The 22,915-nt window shown below is 36.2% G+C and overlaps 4 protein-coding genes across 5 annotated transcripts in view; 1 reads left to right on the forward strand and 3 right to left on the reverse strand.

The window, feature by feature from the left end:
* LOC105563465 (tRNA pseudouridine synthase-like 1) overlaps positions 1-2,671 on the reverse strand; it is a 3,584-nt gene extending 913 nt beyond the window's left edge. The window contains exons 1-6 of the mRNA XM_012015079.1: positions 2,277-2,671; positions 1,855-1,989; positions 896-1,030; positions 484-627; positions 189-423; positions 1-122 (exon numbers count right to left, since the gene is read on the reverse strand). Of these exons, the coding sequence (XP_011870469.1) occupies positions 1-122; positions 189-423; positions 484-627; positions 896-1,030; positions 1,855-1,989; positions 2,277-2,323 (818 nt within the window). The 5' untranslated portion in view covers positions 2,324-2,671. The remainder of the gene's footprint in view (positions 123-188; positions 424-483; positions 628-895; positions 1,031-1,854; positions 1,990-2,276) is intronic.
* Positions 2,672-3,220: 549 nt separating this feature from the next.
* LOC105563464 (sprT-like domain-containing protein Spartan) lies at positions 3,221-7,195 on the forward strand. The gene is made up of 5 exons (XM_012015078.1): positions 3,221-3,706; positions 3,823-3,968; positions 4,041-4,149; positions 4,756-4,875; positions 5,013-7,195. Exons 1-5 carry the CDS (start codon positions 3,626-3,628, stop codon positions 6,360-6,362), a joined length of 1,806 nt encoding a protein of 601 aa, XP_011870468.1. The 5' UTR covers positions 3,221-3,625; the 3' UTR covers positions 6,363-7,195.
* On the reverse strand, positions 6,530-14,863 carry LOC105563463. Of its 2 annotated transcripts, XM_012015077.1 has the most exons (22): positions 14,308-14,863; positions 13,848-14,080; positions 13,498-13,743; positions 13,199-13,357; positions 12,958-13,100; positions 12,725-12,872; positions 12,468-12,652; positions 12,070-12,389; positions 11,818-11,993; positions 11,506-11,723; positions 11,050-11,266; positions 10,763-10,964; positions 10,484-10,700; positions 10,187-10,344; positions 9,834-9,976; positions 9,604-9,737; positions 9,037-9,163; positions 8,704-8,886; positions 8,302-8,631; positions 7,967-8,222; positions 7,558-7,837; positions 6,530-7,435 (listed from the first exon to the last, which is right to left on the reverse strand). In XM_012015077.1, exons 1-22 carry the CDS (start codon positions 14,318-14,320, stop codon positions 7,264-7,266), a joined length of 4,260 nt encoding a protein of 1,419 aa, XP_011870467.1. In that variant the 5' UTR covers positions 14,321-14,863; the 3' UTR covers positions 6,530-7,263. The 2 variants fall into 2 exon arrangements, with proteins under 2 accessions (XP_011870467.1, XP_011870466.1); XM_012015076.1 differs by having other exon boundaries at positions 13,848-14,863.
* Positions 14,864-14,955: 92 nt separating this feature from the next.
* LOC105563462 (PAX3- and PAX7-binding protein 1) lies at positions 14,956-22,643 on the reverse strand. The gene is made up of 17 exons (XM_012015075.1): positions 22,270-22,643; positions 21,840-22,191; positions 20,817-20,995; positions 19,997-20,156; positions 19,376-19,475; positions 19,104-19,261; positions 18,916-18,998; positions 18,579-18,772; positions 18,299-18,488; positions 17,197-17,320; positions 16,876-17,064; positions 16,597-16,796; positions 16,370-16,520; positions 16,032-16,227; positions 15,755-15,953; positions 15,515-15,633; positions 14,956-15,405 (listed from the first exon to the last, which is right to left on the reverse strand). The coding sequence occupies exons 2-17, from the start codon at positions 22,009-22,011 to the stop codon at positions 15,354-15,356; spliced, it is 2,466 nt and encodes an 821-aa protein (XP_011870465.1). The 5' UTR covers positions 22,012-22,191; positions 22,270-22,643; the 3' UTR covers positions 14,956-15,353.
* Positions 22,644-22,915: the final 272 nt, after the last annotated feature.

A 22,915-nucleotide genomic window follows, 5' to 3' on the forward strand; every position in this document is an offset into this window, starting at 1 on the left:
GGTACAGGTAAAACTCGGCTATCCCAGTTGTGATGGGAAGGAACTTGTAACATTACAGTGATATCTTTCTCTGTTATACGCCCCGATCCTAACGCGATTAGGGCACCGACCATTCGTCTGACCTGTACAGAGCAGCATTTGTAGCTCCTTTACACGCACAAATGTGTTATTTGCCAGTGAAATATTACCTGATTGTACAAGAAAGATCTTGCCTTGCACGTGAAATGCCAATATGTGAAATTTTTCGTCAGTGGGTCTAGGGGCATAAAAGCGTGTGCCTCTTCCAAAGTAAAAGCCTGTAAGGCACGTACGTACTGGATTTTACGATCTGTTACAGATTTTGCACTAAACGTGGTAAAGTCTTTTGTTCCCATAAACAACTGTATACCACGTTTTACCCTGTCTACGTCGAAATTGTGTGACCTGACAAATATGTGCCGTAAGGTAGAGAGTACATTAAATTTTACCTCTTTACAAAATTACCTTAAATAGTAAGTGTGTGTCGCATCTAGGAGAGCTATCCGTTGGTCTTCACATTTAGGTACCATAAATCTGTACAAGTAAGTTCGCGATTTACACGAATATCTTGCGTGGAAATCATTTGTGATGGGTATACAATCCAGCAATCTATGAAAAGCATAATTTTAACAAACAAAGCAAAACAGTAAACAGTAGAATAGATGTACTAACATTAAAGGCTGAGTTATGATGGCCGTAACTGTTAACTTATGCCAGAACCGGTAAAGTTCGATACTGGGATTTCAATGCTTTCGTTCATAATGGGTTTCTGAACGAAAGCATTGAAATCCCAGTATCGAACTTTACCGGTTCTGGCATAAGTTAACAGTTACGGCCATCATAACTCAGCCTTAAGATAAATGCTTTTACGAATTACCTAATGGTATGACCACAATGGCCAAAATAACGATTAACACATTGCTTTACATGTGACGAATCATATATCGTATTATATTTGTTTTCGAGCTCCACATGAGCAGTGTTGCCTAAAGCATGAACACCAGCGTCTGTCCTACAAACACATACACTTAGTTTTACAAAAGATTGATCGTTTAATTTAGTCCCTTCAACAAAGTCTAGAGAACATACAGTAGTGTATAATCATTAAGCCTTGTGTCCACGATCCAAAAATCAAGTTTTAGCTCCAAGAAGTGTGTAGCCAATCAATTTGCAGCTCTCCCGTAATGTGTCGCCTACAATGCGTGGAGTAAGGAGTACGATTAGAAGTAAGGAAATCTGTCTACATTGGAAGTAAGCAGTAAAAAGAAAGTCATAATCTTTACTTAGTGTAAAAGCTAAAGTACAGGCATAATTTTTAAAATATTTATAGCACTGGTCGAACTGCACTCTAATTTGACGAGAGAAATCGTCAGAGGTGAAGTAAGAGTAAGAAATGGAAATTAATAATTTCTTTACTCCTACTCTTACTTCTTACGCCAGGCTTACCTCATCTATTGTAGACGATCCTTTTCTCACTCCTATTTCAGCTCTCAAGCTTACTCTTGGCGAATCAGAATGCCATATTTAATGTCAATATTTAAAAAATTATGCCTATATCTTAGCTTCGTTACACCAAAAGCTAAAGATTATGGTTCTCTCTTACTCCTAACGCCAGGCTTACTCCACATATTGTAGATGACACATAAATAATCCAAGTTGACTGGTTACACATTTTTCGGAACTAAAACTTGAACACAGTTCTTAGATTGTGGACACAAGACTTTACACACATAAAGAAATATTTTTTGGCAGTAAGGTAGAATGCTGTAAAGTCCTTTAGGTACATTTGCCTACACAGAACATTGTACAAAGGTAACACGAAACAAGAAAATATACCTGCTGGAGAGAACGAGGGCTGGCCTAATTAGGCTCTTTGGCAAGAGCTTTAGTAGAGCAGTTTCTAAAGCACCTTGGATGGAATCGGTGTCCCGTATAAAGTTGTCATTATAAGGAGTCTGCTTCTGCAAGCCCCTTTACAAAAACCGACAACGTTACGTCGCGAATTGCATAATGAAAAGAAAAAAAAGTTATATATGTCGGTATTCTTAGTCAGTTTTTATATTCAAGACTGCCTTGAATTTATCTAAAGATGCTGTGTAGAACATTTCATTGACTACGGAGTATCTAAAGATGATCTTAAAACGTTCTTGAATACAAGATCTGACCACGAATACCAGCCAGTCTATAAAAACGAGAGCTCATGGACGTCGTGCACAAATGTACACCTTTATATTAAGCTATAAACCATTTCGTTATACCTGTAGTGCGCACCAATGTACGAGAACTTAAGCAAATATCGTACCATAATTTTGCCTTCTATATAAAAGAGCAAGACGGACGATATATCACACGCTACTGCTGGTAGAATTTTAGTAGCAATCACTGGCAATCACTCGAGAATCCTATAACCTCAAAAACGGAGAGCGAGAGGCTCTCCTTCAGTATTGCCATATTGACCAAATTTATGTCATATTTTGGTAGTTAACCTCCAACTTCGTGGGACGGGAAAAAAATCCAACGGTTTTGTGGAAAATTTAGGGGCAAATGGGGTAAATGCGGACGCACAGCTCTGTTTATTTTCGTTGCACGCCGTGACACTCTCTGTGCTCTCTGTTTATCCGAAACGAGACGGACGTATATTGTAGTTGCAAGTGGGAGTGAAAAGGCCGAGTGCGCAGGTGCACAGAGGGTGCTAGTGAAGCGAGCGAATCCCGCGAAGTAGGCGGTTACGCCAGTGATGGAAGATTGCAAGGAATCGTCTGCTACAGGAGACTTCGTGCGCATGCGTGAGGTGACGTAGCGGCTCGAATCCAATGGTGGATATAGGTGCCACGTTAAGGGGTCACAGGGGTCCCGCGCATGCACAAAGTATCCATTCCGATAGTTTTCCCGTGTTTATTTTGTGATAGTGTTTGTGATAATACATATTGATAATATAAGTAAAAGTCGTAATATCAACCCATCCGCTTCGTTGGCTATTTCTAATAATAATACATCTGTGAACCATGATACTTTCATCAAAACTTTTCCTCCCTAAATTCGCTTTCAGATTCATTTTCATGTTGGGAACCTTATGATACCACTTAATATGTACGTCAGTGAGGCTGCGCAGAAGATTGCTCAATGCGCGTGCGCGGGAAATCCTTCCAATCTCCCATCACTGTTTCGCAGGTTTCGCATCATCATTGCCATCATTGAGTTACGCGCATGTGCGGTGCCCCCCTCAAGCCGACCGAAGTCAGAACGTCGGTTTCGCTCGTCTAACGGTACATTTTTACTGGTCGTGAAATTTTTGCCACGCTAAGCCGTTTCTTCTGGATCTTCCCGCGAACCTACGGCATATCCTCCGTCTGCTAGTTTCCAAATGCTCCCGACACGTTCGGCAATCTCGGATTGCCGTTCGTCGTTGCTCGGGACGCCTCAACCTATACTCCATACTTAAATGAACGTGGGCTGTGTCGCGCGAGCCCGTAAAATGTCCAGTGGAACACGCCGAGATAATTCTTTCTTTATTTTCACCTGATATAAGGTACTTCGGAAAGGGATAAGCAACGTTACGTTCGGAAGTATCTCGGGACGGAAACATCCGGTCGGTGACACGACAACGATGGCGGCGCGTCATGAGGCGCAAGATTTCCGCGTGCCACTGATCAATTTAGATGGCGAGTTGACAGGAGACGCATTTCAGGTATTTATTGCTGACCCCTCTTTTTTATCGAGAACGTTATCGTATCGAGGATGGGTCCACTTTGGATCTCTGGTATTTTTGTTACGTATTGGGAAAGAGAATGGTTCGTGTTTCAGGACGTCTTTTTTTCGTTGGTCGATAAAAGATTGGACCTGATTGATCCTATTCCTAATATTCACGCACTGTTTGTACAATTCGACGAGCGATTCTTCAGGAACATGCTGGCTCCCGTCGAAGTCAAATGGAGTAACAAAATGACAAGGTAAATATACTTGTTATATTACCTAAGCACGAAATATCACTTAACTGTTGTTTATGTAATATGCGATTGTAGTTCTGCTGGGGTTTGCACATTTCGCTCGGGTAATCAACAATGTGTGATATCACTCAGTGTGCCGTTACTTAAGCTTAGGCCAAGGAAGGATCTTATAGAGACGTTATTGGTAAGTTTCTCGAGAAATAAATATAAGAACATAACCTTAAACCTCGGAGGATCGTGTAAAAAAAACTTTGGGAAAGCACCACGGGAGGGGGGGGGGGGACTCAGGTCCCCCAGTTGAACTTTTATACTAATAAATCGATAAATCTGAAGATACTCGTATATATTTTAGAGTTTTTAGTTCTCGTGTTAAAGTTAATTGAAATCTAATTCAAAATCTATATTTGCCGACTCGAAATAATAAATTGCAAGTGAAAACAAAATGTTCCTTAACTCTTTCAGTCACACAACTCGGGGCTCAAAGTAATTATTAGGTGCACAGTGATTTTCTATACTTCTGAAGAATAAATGTTATAACAATTATATAAAATGGTAATTCTTCCGTATGGCTTCAGGGTAGCTATACTGAATTACCTATAAAATGATTTATTAATTCTATGGTACACGAAGTAGTCACATAACCCAAACTTCAGCTAAAAGGATAGAAAATTGCGGAAATGGTAAAGGAAACAAAAATTTTGGGGGACCCGAGTTACCCCACATGGTCCTTTAAGGGTTCATTTAGAAATGTACACTGTTTTACATTGATTATTATCTTGTTAAATTGCAGCACGAGATGATCCATGCATATTTGTTCTTGACAAATAATGATCGGGATCGAGATGGCCATGGTCCGAACTTTTGCAAACACATGCACAGAATTAATAAAGAAGCAGGAACCAATATAACTGTGAGTCATTATCTTAAGGCGATGCTGGAGTGATTATGTACTTTTGGCACCTTTTGCTCCTAGAACTGTCGATTCGTGCAAACATTGTGTAATATACAAATTATGTGGCTTAAAGATTTTTTTCTTATGTTAAACAGATTTATCACAACTTTCACGAAGAGGTGAAGCTATACAAACAGCATTGGTGGAAATGTAATGGACCTTGCCAAAACAAACCACCGTACTTTGGGACGGTTCGACGAAGTATGAATCGCCCACCCGGCCCGTCAGACTTCTGGTGGTCCCGACATCAACAAAATTGCAATGGCCAGTTCATAAAGATCAAAGAGCCAGAGAATTTTAAATCTCGTTCGAAGCAAAATAATAAATCAAAATCAACATCAAAGGATAACAAACCGAATAGAAGCATAACTAATTGGATCACAAAGACTATTCCGGTGATGGATGCAGTTGCATCTACATCTTCAAAAGTCCTTGCTAATAACATGTCTAACATACCTCCTGAGGCAAAGATTGATAGGCCTAGCACTAGTAAAGACAATGGTGATACAAATTCGTCGCAGGAAACGAAGAAACTTGGCAGCTCTAGTAATAACGTACATGGCTGGGGTATTAGTGGCCCGAGTGGAAACGCGAAAATGAATAATGCAAAGACTGTATCTAAGAATGCCACGTTTTCTTGTTCCGGTGTTCTGGGAGGCAGTACCAGTGGTCGGAGTAATCTCCTGACCAAATTCCAACAGACGAACGACGACAAAAGTCGCCAGGGTGAATTGGTTCAAAAAAATTCATCTTCGGAATCGTCATCGGGACAAGAGCCCGCTAATAATCCAAGTCAACCGAGAAATAATTCCGCACCTTGTCCTTTGTGCAACATAACTGTAACCACAAGAAATATATACAGCCATATAGATTCATGCCTAATACATAATAGTAATACATCATTGGTTGATGAGATTAACAATAATATTAATAACAATAATAACAGTGAAGAGTTGATGTTGCCTATTCGAACGTTCTCCAGGTCAATTGAAGAGGACAATGTTGATGCATATACAAGTTCTAATAAGCGTTTCAAATCAGATACTTCAAATGAAACAGTTAACTATGCGACTTGTCCCGTTTGTGATAAGAGGCTGCCAGCAACTGATATTCACCAGCATGTTGACGAGTGTCTATTGGAAGCAGAGAGGGCTCGTAAGGCTGCCATTCCTTCAACTTCTCGTGCGTCGTATGACGAAGAGAACCCAAAAGCAGCGGAACAAATATGTTTAGTTTGCAATGCACAAATTGCTCCTGAATCATCATTAAATGAACATCTCGAAGAATGCATTGAAAGTATCTTTGAAGGCAAAATGATGATGGATGATACGCTTGCTATAGAAACTAATTCGTTGAAAAATGAATATCCCTGTCCAGTATGTATGGAGATAATACAAGGAAATCTTATGCACCAGCATTTAGATATGTGCCTTAAAAATGAATAAGTGGTCTTGCGAACAAAAAGAGCAACAATGAACTATTTTGCGGATAAGGAAATGTGTTTTTTTTTAAAAATCTGAATATGTATCTCATTAAACATCTTTTCATATATATATATAAGGTTCGTTTGTGCATATCGTCATTTTTATATGAAGACAGAATAAATAAAAGATTTAATGCAAAACAAAAAGTTATTATTATAAGAACATGAATATGTAATTTGAAACGACATTTGTATACTTATCAGAAATAGAAGTTTCAAGTATATTATTAAAGATACCTGTATCGGAAGGCACAATTTACATGCCGAGTGTAATTATTAACATGTAACTTGTATGTAATGTGCTTATATAATTTCATTTAACATAAGTTCTTTAATGATTAAGACTAGCTGATGAAGAAAGTTAGATTATTTATCTAGAAACAGTTCTATAAAATTCTCAATGTTATTTTTTAATAAATAGTAAACATTATTTAAGGTTAGTAATTGATAAAAATTTAGAGCTTTAATCATTTAGTCATTTAAACTAAAGTACCTATGTTCAGAGCTGTTGATTATTTGCTAAAGTTGTATTTTATGACAGAAAAAAATAGAGTACAATAGAGTGATTATGTATGAATCGTTCAGATGTTCGGCTTATATCATCCGGCATTTGCTCATTAGCAACCAGTTCATTAATAACTGGACTGATTTCATGCATTATAAGAAAATTTCAGATATCAATTGACTGATTGATTCAACGGCCGAAAATCCGAGCTCTAATTATGTAATTATATAGATATCTTTTTGTACTGTAACATTTATCAGATATGTATTAAAAAGTATATTAAAAATGAATATAAAATTATTTTTTCACAATATCATTAATATGTTGCATTATATATATGTACATTCTGCAGAGTAAATTAGAGTTTTTCGTATAATCTGTCGATATTGGGATGATCGAGTGTGCATATTCCACAACTAAATTCTAACGCATGATTAGGGAAAAGGAGTAGAACTTGTTCCTGCGTCCAGTGCATGTACAGAAAAATATTAGGTAGCAAGATATCGATTGCCTTGCCGCTCATTTTAATCCTGCATACAAGTAATATTATTTTCTTTTGTTTTATATTTAAAGAACAAGAATGATATATAAATTAATAATACGAAAAATTCTGTAAATCCAAAATTATCTATATAACATCGACTTTACTTACTTTTTAGTTCCTAGTGTATGAAATGTGTAATCAGACTGCACTTGTATATATGATGTAGCATTATAAAGGATTCCTCTATCCTTGTCAGCTATAATCTGCGTAGTTCCCGATTCGTCAGTTAAATTCACGTTGATCCCATACACACCATTAGCTGCTGTTAATGCAAGTCTAGGATTTTCATCATAACATTGCCCAAGTAATATCACTTTGCTATTTTCAGTGAAATTGTAAACCGTGTTGTACGCCGACTTTATGGAATCTGATGTTATGATACATGCGCCTAAATTACCAAACATTAAATCATCTATAACACTCGGTCGTAAAATATATTGTCGCATACGTGGTATTGATCAATACTTGGGCACACACGCAACTTATTTTATGATGACTAGCGTGATATTATACGTACTAGAAAACATTTTGAAGAATGGTATTTCCATATATTTATGAATTCTCGTTCGTGTTAGGAAAAGATCAATATAGTATGAATTGTATTCAATTGCAACTTCGTCCCCGTTGAGTTGCAGTTCGCCAACATTTGACTCTTTCGGGAAAATTGCGGTTACCGCGAGTTCATCAGACTTTCTCGCAACACTGCTATTTCCACCGATAAGATCATATAAGGCATACATTTTCCACACTAGCTTGGACAAACTCTCTGGTAACTGTTGTTTTAATTATAAGTCTAATTATCATGTCACTATTGTATATTTCCATGTAAAGTTTTACGAAGTCTAAATTTACCTTTTCATATCGTGCAAATATTTTATATCTTCGCAAGGTAGACAATTCCTGTGATACTTTGTAACAAGAATTCGTATAAGGGACGATTCTCTTCCCCGCAGATTCTTTTTTACATTCACCGTAAGGCCAGCTTGTCCTTTTACTTTCCTCGAGCTGCTCTCTGCTAATTTCGCCAATTAAGTTCATCGATATAGAGGATCCGCTGCACTTTCCTTTCGTAGTATCGGAGAGCCCCCAAACAATATTTAATTTTATGCGAGAGGAGTCACTCGGTTCGATACTCAAAATCTCCCATTGCCAGGGCACATGTCTCTCGGCCTCTACGCAAAACTAAATCAATCAATAAATCAATTTCGGTTACATTCAGTTTTCTTATAGTTTTTGTATAGAATTTAACTTTACCTTAAATATGCGTTCACCAGGCACCATTTTAGTCGCCTTAAATTTAATCACATCCGATAACCAACTAGTCGATTCGTATAATGCAGCTATATTCCATTGATGAAGAATTTGCGAGGACTGTAAGTCGTAGTGTGTCAAAGATAAAATATGACGATTTTCACTTTTCAAATATTCCAATTTCGTCTAAGAAAAGATAACTCGATGTAATGAGTGTAATAAACATTGTAATATATACAAGGTGTACTTGATAGCAGTCTTTTTCTTTTTACATCCATAGATATAAAAACAAACAGCTCTCCACGTTTTTTTTACAAATATACATATATCTTTCACCTGTGATGGTCCGGATTTGAGTGCCTCGATATAAGCAGCCAATCCGCAGCTACCTTTTGGTGGCATATAAGTGAAGTAATCCAAGAAATGCAGTCCAATTAAAGCAAACTTGATACTTGGCCACGTTCTACAATTTTCAGAGTAATGAGTAATTTCAAATTTATGTATATATTTATAGTATATTACATAATAGTAAGAAAAAAACATGTTGTATGTATACTGCTGTATCTGACTATATCGATAGAACGAATGAAAACTGAAAGTGTGCGTTATAAATAAAACTGAGTTAGCAAGATAAATATAAAAATCCTGATAATGAGTAACGTTTATAAACACAAACGCGAACAGAAATGTTAACAAAACTTATTAAGTAAAATGCATTCTAGATAAATTTTCAAAATTGATTTTCTCGAAAGTAAAGCCTTAAAAATGAAAAATTTTATTTTGTATATTTTTACTACTTTCATCTTTTTCCCGTAAAATTATTACTTTTCTGGTTACCCAATATATTGTTAAGTACCCTGTATTTACAGATAAATAAATAGACGAGTGTAAATGATACATTACTGATAATTGCTTCGATGAGAAGACCAAACGTCGTTAATTAATGTTTCATGCGATATCATGCTTTCGCAATCAAATATCTTTACGTGTAGCCGACCTCCTAATTCGGGAAGTCCAACGTTAAGAATATTCATCGTCTGTAAGAGAGGAAAGGAAAAAGTGCTATACATATACAGTAACCAATATAAATTTAAACAGCGAAAGGAACACCACATATACGAAATAATGATTACCTGCAGATTAGAGGATGGCAACTTTACAACTGTATGCGCTACAGAGCACGAACGACAAACTCGATCCAACTTTGCTCGAACATTGGCACCTCTAATGCTCGTGAGCGTTTTAGCGTGTACTGTAATTCCTGTCTTAAGACGTTCTGTAACGTAACGTTTACAATGCGAAGATAAGACTTTAGTAGGATACTCGCAAAATTTAAAATATTTTTTTTCTAAATACGAGTTTGATTTATAAAAAGAAACTATGATTTATAAAGCTACTTTCTGAATGTTAAATACGGATGTTCAATTAAAATTGAAGATTGCATGAATCGTTAGTTTTAACCCGTTAGCAAAATAAGACCTGGTACCTCCTAGAGTGTCGTACGAAATAAATGGCCGTTCGTCTAATCCGAGCGTAATGTTGATAGGAAAGTATCCGTGTAGCGACTGAACTCTTTCAGCACTATGCCACAAGTCAATCAACGGATTATAATTCTCTATCGTTTCAATGCCGTGAATAGATGTGCTAAAATAATATGTCGAATACATAAATAAATTTAAGCACTTACAACACAAAGCTACGATATTTCAAATGTTTCTAGATTTCTAGATAAATATTACAGAAACGCGCGTGTAATTGTACACATATACAAATATAATCTTACCGTAAAATAATATGATTATTTCGTCCAGGAAAATCGCGAGTAAAATTTCCTCTCATCGAAAACAGAGACGTTCCCGTCATTGCGAGTCTAACACTGGTACCGAAATCGGTCACTTGCAACGATTCTAACGATAACGGCACATTTATACGTTGTTGATTAACATGAAACTCCATGTTATAATACGTTTGATATATGTTGTCCGATAGAGAGGACAAGTCTAGAAAATTAAATATGCAAATGATGTAACATTATTACATTTGTAATTAATTACAAACTTACACTTCAACCCCTCGACTATATTTGTTTCATTCCAGTGAACGCACAATACTGTTTTTTCCTGAATACGTGTAATTATTTCCAAGTGCATGGGACCTTTCTTGCGTTCGTCCAATTTGAATTCCTTCAGGACATCTTTTATATATGTCGGATTTTCAAAAGAAGTCGCTAATGAATGGAAAATACCCTCCGCTTTGATGTACAACTAAATCGCACCAATAAAGATAGCAATTAAATTGATTAATATTTAAAAGTAATGCAAATTCTTGTTTTGGAAAACATGTACTTACAGATACATGATTAATATGCGTTCCACTAGCGTAATTATTTAAAGTCATGTATATTACTTCAGGAATATTCGTAGAAGGGTTGGCTACGATAATGCCCTGCAACATAGCGCCGAATCTTCTTGAGGAATCTTGATAATCAACCAAGTAATTACCCGTAGCCAGATACTCACTATTCGGTTTCCGGAGTATGCGGCTGAATTGAGCTGCGGTTTTGCTTCTGTAAATATTCGATAGCGATAATTAAGGAGCAGTAATTAGACGCACACGTCAAAGCGTTAAATAAATTATTAACGTTATATAAATTCAGCAAAGATTTACTAATAAATTAAGGAATAACGTCCAATATCATTCAAACGTAAATTGAGTAAAGATAGTGCGCTAGATTCGTATGAGTATATAAAAATTAATATTCCATGAATTTTAGTTCTTTCGCCTTGGTAAATTTTATCTACATACATGCGCTTATAACAAGGGTACGTGGTGCGTTCCATAGATTTTAACATCGTATAAAAATAGTTGTACAAGTGTTGATTGGGCTCGTTATGCATGTACCAATATAGAGACATCAATCTGTTGGGTGTAGGGCTGGAAACAATAAGCAAAGTTAACGCAGCGACTCTCATTTCCAAATGCTCGGTTCTATTGAGCAAGATCGGCCAATACACAGGATAAATCTGCAAAATAAAATTATTATATGTAATTTTGTATGTGGTATACGATGTCAAACACTTGATCCGTAAAAAGTCGCTATAAGAAGTAGTCGCTTACAACATCGGGCCTCGATAGTGCTGTGGGAGTGGAGGCCCAAGCCGCTAGTACTCGAAAATGCCGTGATTCAGCATTATTGCCACTAGCTATAGGCTCTAAGAACTCTACAACTCTACCCAGCTGTATGTTTGCCAAACCTTCCAACCAGACTATCTTCTGCTCGTATCGGGTAGTTTCTGTAACATGGATCGAATAGTACAGTCCTATTCAAACAACTGAAAGAAATGCTATGATATAAATCATTACGTGTACCTGTAAATTTATCGAGGTACAGACGTACGTAATCATCTAACATTTCATACGGACAATATACTAGACAAGTTTTATATATTAATGTGCCATAGGTCAGAATCGCGGTATTTTGCACCTCCGCGGAGATTTTGGCCGGCAGGTTGAGAAGCGGTTGAAGGCTGACCAGCAGTTCAACGTCGGGCTTTCTTATGTGAAATGGCAAGCGCATAAGTAACTGAATTGCAGATATGTCGGATACTTTGTTGCTCTGAATAAGATCCAATATAAAAAGCACAGATTCTTTACTTCCAACTTGTGGCAGCGCCTCGAGAAACATGTTTCTGTTATAATAAAGCAGAGAAATATAATTTAAGGAGAGTACATAGCAAGGAACAATTATGTATGTGTTAAGTAAGTACCGTATCGTTTCCTCTTTATAACTAGTTCCCGAGATTCGAGTGTAGGCCTTTCCTAGATCAACGCGATCTAACATACCGAGATAATAGAGAAGCACGGATATCGTTGTATTGTGCAGATTATGAATCTCGGTATCCAAACCAGGATTTTCGAGCCTGTGGCTTAAACGATCTAATAAACGACTGATCTACAACAAGTTGATGAAGATTTGACTGGAATAGCGAAACAGGTGGAAGAAGATGAAATTGAATAAGCTTACAGATTTAAAAATAAAACTTTTATCCGGTGTGCCTCTACCCTGTGTGAGATCCGCTTCTGGTAACTCGTGTTCAAGTACTGTAGTTTGTAAATTATTTGTAATTATTTTATCTGCTATATCCTTCACTGAAGATAATTCAATAGCTTGCCTATAGAATAAAGCAATTTTCATCTGCTCATTTAGAATAACGATAAAATAATACAAGTGTGTATATGTATATTTGTAAAACGTACTGAACAAAGTGATAGTGCGCCTCTCCCATACTTTGAAAAGGTTGCACGTAGATATTTCCGGATGCATTAACGGAGATGATATCGTGAACAAATCCATCGGTTTTCAATCGATATACTCTGACGCTACTTTTCAAGATGGGATTCTAGGAAATATACAACGTAATATCCACATTAATTATGACAGCAGGATTCGACAGACTATTAATTAAATAAATAGGTAGAATTATCAGTGACAATGTACTTGATCCTCGTCAGTGCATTGCATTTTAGGAACATTCGACCAATTGCGACTTGCATGCCCAGTACACATCCGAGGATCTAACGATTTCCTTATCAAACGCTGAGTTTCGCCTTCCGGGTTTACAACGTAATCAATGTTACATTTCCCATAGTGATTTACCTGCAAATTATAATTTCTATGTATTAGTGCTTTTCAACGCTTTTGTAGAATATATATACACATTAATATATCAGCCATTATGCAACAGATATGTATATTCACTCATGTGGGTCTAAACAATTTAAATGTTTATCACTTACTTCGGTAGAATGAAATGCGACCTCCTTTTCCAAATTAAGAAGATCCAATTGTAAAATTCCAGCTATGCTCCGTTTTATATTAGTCGCCCATGCAGGTTCAGCTTCGGTGCTCAAGTTTTCGATGAGTCCTTTGTTGTATGCTAAACGGAAAGGTTTCAAAAGATCTAAGGCGTCATCATAGATATCGATATCTTCGGTCACCTCTTTTACATTTCCATTGTGTATATTCGTCTTCAATGATTGCAACTGATAAAAAAACATTGGGATGTATTACATAGTTCTTATGGTGGGAAAAAATAAGAAAACGGCGAGGAGAGAAACAAAGACGATTACAGTTATTTTAAAAATACCTGTACTGTGACATAGTCATCTTCCGCCTGAATTACGAGTTTCCCATTGAGACTCCATGTAGAAGCTGCGTTGGAAGGTATCAGCACGCCAGTGCTCGATGTAGCATTGTAAGAATATACATATTCTTTCCCAGATCTAAATAAACTTTGCGCGACATTCTCAGTGCTTAATAATAAGAATATGAATAATGTTCTTCCTACTCCACCCGCTAATCTGGGTACTAAAGTGGAATCTGGAATAGAAAGACTTTCCTTCATTTTTGTACATTGGACTCATCTGATTCTTTCGCGTTTTCGCAATTATTGAAAATATTACAAATATAAATCATTACTTTTAGACATATTAAAAGCAAAGAAGAATGTGAACCGATTATTAGCGATATACTAATAAGATCGCAGCAATAAATATATTGCTTGTGACACAATATAACCTTTTTATTTTATTGAAAAAGTAGTATACCTGCGATCTTCATGATGTGTGATCGTAGCTCGACGAAAGCAAACTGAGTTCACGCAAGTCAAGGAATGACCCTTACCAGTTCTTATCATTGTGACCCACGAATACAAATACGATTGCTCGTGCTATGTACACAGTATATATACAGGAATTATGCTCTCGGCGTATTATCTTCAATCATATAGATTGTGTATTATATTATCGCTGACCCTTTTTCTCTCAATACGCTGGCATATAAAATATATATACACATCTTAGTTTATATGCGTAGCGCTTGCTATAAACCGAAAAATGTGCGGAAAAACGATCAATTTTCCAATTATGCACAGTAAAAATTACATATGACTTCAAGTAACAAAAACTTGAAAACATTTAAAATGCAAGCCTATTTTTCTGGATGATTATGTAAAAGATGTTGGACCATGTGACTGTTTTCCATTTCTTTATAGTTATTTCATTACTATCGCTATCATGAATAAAAGATGAAAATATTTCTGATTATATCTTATGCTATATAAATGCTTTATCTGTATTGGTTTTATAAATAGCTAAATAGAAAAGCATCGTTTTTGTACGTATCATAAATTTTGTTAAAGTATGTTGTCTTGCAATTAAAAATATTATAAAATATTCACTTTGCAACAGGCATATACACTAAAATCAGTTTTATTTATACAATATACATGCAAACATATGCAGATATGCATTACCATTACTATTATGTATGGACGTAGGAATATAATTCTTATTAATTGTTAACTGTAATTTTTTAAAGGCAAGGCTCGAATATTTACGAGTGTACTATTTACAGATTTATTTTTGCTTATTATGTACAATCGAAAAGTATATTATGTCGCGAGTTGTCTCATTTAGTTTATTACTATACAAAACTGTATCTTAATATATTATACATTTGACAATTTACTGTGATGTACAGAATCTTATTGTAAGCTATACGTATAAAATCCATCAACAAGCACGTTGGTACTAAAGCAAAAAATTTGATATATATATATGTATGTATGTGTGTGTATATACTGATCAACACATTATACAAGCTTGATTACTTTCAGGATCGATTTGGCGTATTCCCAGGCTTCACTGTAACATACAAATTTTATTTTAGATACATTTGTATGCCTTGCGCGATTCACAATATAAAAAAGAGCGTTTCACTAATCGCAAACAAATATTATTAATAGATACTTACTTGTGTGCTGGGTTTGCCTGATCTAACTGTTCGCTAAGTTGTTGAATAAGTGTAGCAAACATTTTGAGATGTTCAATTGTTTCTCCTTGCAACCAAGCTCTTGGTAATGTATTCATAATCTGCAATATATTGATGAACACTTTATTCATTGCACATGAAGAAAATTAAAACGCTAAAATATCTTTTTCCATGTAATTATCGATATGTATTTATTATTTTTTAATATTAGACATGACATACCATATTTGCTTTAAATAAAGCGTCAGTTGAACAAGAAACTCTCAATCCAGCAAGCAGGTAACGATTCAAAAGTGAGCCTAGTGCCAAATTTTTTAATTGTATATCTCCAAGAAGGCCTTGCCAACTCAATAAATTACGTAGTAATTTAACAGCCATTGCAAATTGCCTTTGAAAGAATTGGTGTTTTGTATCCCAAACTCTAAAATGTTGATTTGTGTTAAAAGCAGCGAAAGAGTAATATAATTGAGACATCGATTTAATTCTATACTGTACTGACTGTTTCGGAAAGATAGGTATAAAAACATCATTTTCAATAGCAGCCTTAATTTTATCCAAAATAGCATTAAATAAGGTTTCCAATGATTTGCTGGTGTCATTCAGATTAGGATATTCTTTAACGAATCGATTTATAGTTCCTACGAGACGCAACGTCTGCGACGTTGACATTGGATCCCATATTTTTTCGATAATAGCTAAAAATTATTTAAATATATAAAATTAATATTACTAATTCTACATTAAATACATTAATATATAGATTATTTTATTCTCCTACTGTAACTTAACAAATAGCAATATAAACTATGAAAGATACTATAATTCTGTCATTCTTACATGTCAATTTTGGTATCACAATTTTTTCAATTGTTGATGGTATCAATCTAACATCTGGATCTTGTTTCAACGACTCCTCTGTTTCTTTACTATCTAAAGCATACAGAAGCAATGCATTATACCATTTTGTCCTCTCTAGATCAGTGCTTTCCTATAAAAATAATTGGATATTAATTATAAGTGTGACTAATGTAAATATCTTTTGTTGAAAAGAATGAATAAAATACCATAATTGGATTCCAAGTAACTAGTTGTGATCTGATAATAGGCGAGATAATTTTAGGTAAACACAACGAAACATATGCTTCTGTGTAGGCGTCCATGTCCGTTTCTCTCCATGATTCGAATTTTGAAAGAATACCACGTACTGTACAATACTCCTCCATAACATCAGAAAATATATCTTTATAATTATTATCAATTTCATCTGTAAGAACATGAAAATGTTATATAGTTATAAAAATTATAATAAATAAAATTTATAAAGAATCAAAATCAGCTATTACCTTTTGCTTGCTTAAATACAAGATTTTGTTGTTCAGTGACTTCATCGTCACTAGACATGCCATCAATATGCTTTGGCATATTTGAAGCTAATTCTCTGGCTCTTCTGCGACGGGCTCTTCTACCTTCTCTCTCTGTAGCTCGTCGTACATGAACCTCTACTTCCGGTCCTCTTCTCATGGTTTGACCTCCTGCAAAGCGAAAGATTATAGAATTTGTGTTGCGAAATCTTTCGGTGACATTTCTGGAGCATAAGGTTATCAAGTATGCCTCCAAAATACTAAGTTCTATCAGTTAAGTACACCGATTGGAAATTTACTGACTTGCTGCAGTAGTTATTTCTTCCGCTTGATCTCTTGTGTCTTGCCGTCTTCGTTCCATCAATTCCGTTGAACGCTCGCTATACAGATCTAACCAGCGTTGTTCCAAGTCGGTGATCAGGGGAAGCTACCCAAAAAAAAAAAATAAATTATACATTTAAGATGACTTATTCAACATATTCTGTTAATTACAATTGATGTTTAAATTTATGACTTTATAACAACATATAGTGCTTAATAAGCATCAATTTGTCTGTTAATCGACAGCTCCGATTAGACATAAATTACTCGAAACATTCTTAAACGTGATCGTATTATTTATACATTAAAAATAGATTAGACATCACTTTACTTACCATAGCCAAATTAATTTATTAATCACTCGTATGAATGACATTTATCTTTATAAAATATGTATAAAAATAACATATAATATACAGAGAAGATAATGACCCCCGGCAATGGAAACATATGTATGTGCTACATATATACACATTATTCTTATTTTTCATAAATTGTTGAACTCATTAAAAAACTTTTGTCACTCCATTATCTTACTTATCAAAGCTCATACAAACAAATTATGAAAATCGCACTAGTAAAATTTGTTTGAACAAGTTTTCAGTTTCAACTGGATCTAATTTAAGCCAAAGTATAGTAATAACTATATATTTGCATAATTTGTTTAAAAGAGAATCGATCTGGACAAGTCAAAAGAGTAACAAATATTCTTTTTAAGTAGCGTATCTGGAATCTTTTGAAAATTAAGACTCCTGGGCCCACATTGCATTCATATTGAGTTATGTCATAAGCAAAAAATTATCTAAATTCTTTTCTTCCACTACATATTTCACACTTATAAGGTGAAATATCATTATTGAAAGTACGATAACTTGATCGTTATGTTAAACTCTTTAATTATTTTTAATAATTTATTTAATACTGGATATATTTTTATAAGATTTTATATAACAAACTTAGATATCAAAATTTAAAACAAGATTTATTAAGGTCGTTGGTGCTTTACTGGAGAACTTTTGTCAGCCACATACTGTAGGATAAAATCCAGTGCACATAAATCAAACGTGACAGCGTATCAACCCACCTTCTCATCAAGACACTCTACCAAGTCAGTGACATACCCACGCAACTCTTGGTAATATCTGAAGCGTTGTGCGTAATGCGGCGTACGAACTTCACATTCATCCAATTCTTTCACGGCTTGCTCTAATTCTCCTTCTAAACGCTCGTGATCTTGCTGATGCCGTCTATGAACCTCTTTCAAGTTGTCCAACCTGTAAATAACAATGTACGTATGTATTAATAGGATTTTATTATTTTTTCTACTGTACGTAAAGCCTGAAATGTTTAGAAAAATATAAAACCTTGCGCGCATTTTATTAATAACTTCTTGTGGAGTAACAGGTACGATTTTTGTTGGATCTGGTGGTTGAATGGACGGTGGCGGTGGCGGTGCAGGCATTAATACCATTTCCAATGGTACACCAGACCCGATCATCTGATTTATACCCATTGTGTATTGTTGTTGCAGCATAGAATCCTGCTGTGCTGCTGCAATCTGTATATCGAAAAATAAACATTTAACATCGCTCTAAATATATATATTTTTAATAAATTAGTATGGCTCATATGTGAGAAACACAAATTTCAAGAAATATATATATTTATAAAATTTTTAATCTTCATAAATTGCATTTTTACCTGAGCACCCGTTACGCCTTTTCGTATTTGTTGAGCTTCCCACTCCTCTTCTTCGTTCTCATGCTCACTTTCATTATCTGAAACTAAATTTAAAGAGTTTTTCAAGTTTTCTTTTATAAAAAAATAGAGTTAGAATTAGAGTTAATTAAATGTTACAGCTAAAATTAATTATATATAAAAATTCACACATTTTAATGGAACTTGAGAAGCAAGAAATGCTTCTCTTCTTTTTTCTTTATCACGCGCTTCAGTGTTGACAGTCATATCTAGTCGATCTTGAGAATCATCATCGTCACTTCGATCGTGATCTTCTTCTCGTATTAGTCTTGACTTGCCCTTATCGTCACTATAAAAACAAATTGTAATATTATATTAGTAAATATATCAATAACGAGTATAGTAATATAAGAGACATTCACAAATCGTTTTTTAGTATATCATTTTGATAAAGTCAAATTACCTCTGCTCTTCAATAGGAATGTAATCGGTTCCCAATTCTCTTGCTTTTTGTCTGCGTTTTCTCGCTGCATGAATCATAGCGGCATCAGGTATACATCCACCTGAATGACATTAAGAGAACATTATTACAGTAAGAAATATAAAAACTTGTTAAAAAATTTTTATAACATGTTTAATGTTCTAGTAATAATACGAGGCCATTTTAACTTGTGTAGCAATATGTGCCGGGATGGATAACCGATAGGATTTTAATATAAAGGACTCTCACTTTTCTCTCTCGTTATAACTGTGTATATTTGACTAACGATCTGGTACCGACACGTCTTCCGAGATCGAACTTACAAGTCTTTGTCTCGAGCACCGGTGCTCTTCACTTCGCCGGGAAGCGCCGCTGGACCAATCCGCGGTCCACGCGCACCGTGGTCGGTTTTCGCTGTTCGTGTTATTTGTCGATTGTCGCTTTTCGGAGGTGTCCTCCGAAAAGCGACAATCATCTCTGCTTATATGTAACGGGCGATATTTCGCCCGCTTACGAGATTTCAATCTTTTCGTCTACACTTGTATTTTAATTGATACAAGGCTATTTTTAATTATACTTATATCTCATATGAAAATTACGTACTCTCAAGAAGTATTTTGACAGTTTCAGCTTTATCTGTATTTTTCCGAAATTTGTGACTGCAAGGCTCATCTTCCTCCTCACCCGACGTATAGTCATCTTTTCCTGCTGCTAATGCAGCTCGTCCGTTTAAAATCAGCGGTCCTGTGTTTTTTATTTTAACCTAGCAATAAAGATTATGATTCATTTAGTAAAGACACACAATTTCAAACAGAAATATTTCAAATTTTTACAAAAAAGATATTCTCCAAATACAATTTTGATTTATATCTTGAAATTAAGATACTCGAGTATTTCTACAAAATAATAGAAGATGTACAAGTATCCATTAAGAATCATCATATGATAAAAAGCTTACTACAAGATGAGTGAGTGTATGTACACTAAAGAGAAATAATAAACTACCAAGGTTAGATAATAAATAATTTAACGAATATTTGGAACATAATATTCAAATTTATAATTTGGACATTGCTCATTTTTCCAAGACACACATAACTAACGAAATAAAAATATTATAGAAAAGGTAATATCCCAATCAAATATATAAATTTGTATTTATCCAAATTTAACGATTAAAAGAACACCTTTGTATTTTTATAACTGCTCGATACACACAATTGTATATGTATATATAAATTATGATTGCACGAAAAATGACATAAAAATATTATGTCTTCTCGCTGTATCCCATAGTTGTTCCAAATCTTGAAACATTAGTCAACGTATTAGGGAGAGACGTAAAAAATTGTCTATGTTAAATGATAAGTTACTTAAATTGAAGAAATGCTAATAATAATAAAACATCATAGAGATAGCTTACTACTAGATCATCTGTCTTTATTTCTAAATCTTTTTCCTGCTTAATGGATTTATTTGCTTGCTCAGTGTCCACTTGCATTTTCTCTTCACCTTTCTTTTTCCTCCTCTCGTGATCTAGCTGTTTCATCAGCTTTTTGCTCCTCGACGATTTCTTCACTATAAAAACTTCTCCGTCGTCCCCTGTAATTCAGTACAACTTTCAATTTCAATCTGAACATACAATATATGGTTTCGATGCTTGGTAAAACATTTGGGAGAATTGGCATCTGTGCAAAACTCTTAGTTAAACATTATTTATCTAAAACAGAACTGCATCGGCATTAAAACATTGTTCCTGCTATTAAAACTGGTCTACAATACGTCAAGTATATTGGCTCGGCTTTAGCATTTTCACTATATTGTAAGATACAGGATTGACCCTCGGGGTCTCTTTCGTTGGCCGCACAATATAACGCATGTAAACGCAGGTGGCCTAATTACTCAAATTTAAAGGAATGTAGGTCTGCCCCGTCATTTGTTTCATTTTGCGTCAGTCCCTTCTGCCCATCCGACATTGCTCTGGGCAGACCATAGACTTATATACTAGACTGCGCCATCCGTAGGAGGCGACGTCTAATGTTTAGGACAGCGCGTCCATAGGGATGGCACAGTCTAGTAATATAAGTCTATGGGGCAGACCAATGAGAGAAAAGTTGTATGTACGCTAGTGTGACTTTGACAAGTACGTAAACACACACGCCGCTGGATCCCACCCGGGTGTATTGGCGGAATATACGTAATCAGGACTGCCAAGGTCAAAGGGGCCGGCAGAGAGTGGACCTACTAGTTATATGATGCTTACTCCATGTATCGTAGACCAGCCTTTACTCAAAGCAGAAGCTTGCTCTACGAGCGAGCGGTATCGCGTTCTCGCTCCAACAAATTGCAACAAGGTACACGTAAAACAGGTTACTCATGTATACAATAATTACGCACGTACACACACATATGTTACATGTGTAAGCATGTGTGTATGTATAAACACCTTGTTCCAGCTCCTCTCCAAAGCTGAGGCGCGTCTGCTTTGGCTTATCCTTTTTCGTTTTAACTTTGGTTGGCAGCGCGTCCTCCACCTCCATTCTGTTCTCGTTATCCTCGTCTTCATCGTTGAACGGACGCCGACGTATGTTGCGCTTCGGTTTGTTGAATAGTGACATTGTCGCTGCGACGTCGCTCCCCGACAACGGCCGTTCGCTGCTCGAGCTCTTGTTATTATTATCGGCTCTTGCTTCTATCCACAGAAGGCGCAATATGGCCACTTGTAAGCAAAATTCGTTGGCGTTGCGTGCACTACGATGTCAAGCTCAGTTCGATCCCTATTCCGGCTGTTAACCCACCTACCGCACAGCAAACGGGTCAGGGGAGGTGGATTCTTACTAATGTCGATAGATAATAAACGCAAGGCAGGGGCCTACCCGACTAACCGGACCTCGCGCAGTCGATGCAATCGGCTGGTAGCCCCGAGTACGAGAAATTTCCTCCTCGGCCTGAAAACGCACAAACCGCTCGCCGTCCCAAACGGCACTGACAATGAAGCTCTCGAACTCGACTGTTAAAGACGCGGGCTGAAAAGCGGCATCACGGAAGACTAGTAACCGATTGAAACGTACGCGGTAACGTCCCGCTCCGTATCGGCGGATCGGCGATACACGAGGCTGCAAATTGCCGCGACACTCGGGTACATTCGCGTTAACAGCTCGCACAAGCTCGCACGCCGACCAAACTAAACGGCACGAGCGGCACGAGCCCAGCAGTTCTCCACACTTCTTTTCGGCGAGAGCTCGAGCCGTTGATGGTCGCGAGAGGGCGTCACGATCGCTCCGAGCGCAACGGCGACTATATTTTCGCGTGGCGTTCTGATTGGTGGTCCGGTTTTTGTCCAGCTGTGTAGCTGCCATTCGCTCTTTCACGTCTTCGTGAGTTGTGCGATAACCAATGAAAGGAGGTGAAGCAAAGTAGTGGTTATGCACGGTTGTGTATTATGCATTGGGCTTGTTTTCTGTTCCTGCACTGATGAACTAGTGCAATAAATTGGAGTAAAGGCCTATGTCCACGATGCTA

This window comes from Vollenhovia emeryi, unplaced genomic scaffold, assembly GCF_000949405.1.
Source record: "Vollenhovia emeryi isolate VEMERY1.0 unplaced genomic scaffold, V.emery_V1.0 DF939175.1, whole genome shotgun sequence".
Taxonomy (NCBI): domain Eukaryota; kingdom Metazoa; phylum Arthropoda; class Insecta; order Hymenoptera; family Formicidae; genus Vollenhovia; species Vollenhovia emeryi.

Coding starts and splice junctions, on each gene's coding strand:
- LOC105563462 (XM_012015075.1), bottom strand. CDS start 22,011: ATGTCACTATTCAACAAACCGAAGCGCAACATACGTCGGCGTCCGTTC. Junction 20,157..20,816: donor TAAAGACAGATGATCTAGTA/GTAAGCTATCTC, acceptor CTTTATTGCTAG/GTTAAAATAAAAAACACAGG. Junction 18,773..18,915: donor AAGGCGTAACGGGTGCTCAG/GTAAAAATGCAA, acceptor TTCGATATACAG/ATTGCAGCAGCACAGCAGGA.
- LOC105563464 (XM_012015078.1), top strand. CDS start 3,626: ATGGCGGCGCGTCATGAGGCGCAAGATTTCCGCGTGCCACTGATCAAT. Junction 3,969..4,040: donor TGGAGTAACAAAATGACAAG/GTAAATATACTT, acceptor ATGCGATTGTAG/TTCTGCTGGGGTTTGCACAT. Junction 4,876..5,012: donor AAGCAGGAACCAATATAACT/GTGAGTCATTAT, acceptor TATGTTAAACAG/ATTTATCACAACTTTCACGA.
- LOC105563463 (XM_012015076.1), bottom strand. CDS start 14,105: ATGAAGGAAAGTCTTTCTATTCCAGATTCCACTTTAGTACCCAGATTA. Junction 12,873..12,957: donor GCGCACTATCACTTTGTTCA/GTACGTTTTACA, acceptor TTTATTCTATAG/GCAAGCTATTGAATTATCTT. Junction 8,223..8,301: donor TATTTGCACGATATGAAAAG/GTAAATTTAGAC, acceptor TTAAAACAACAG/TTACCAGAGAGTTTGTCCAA.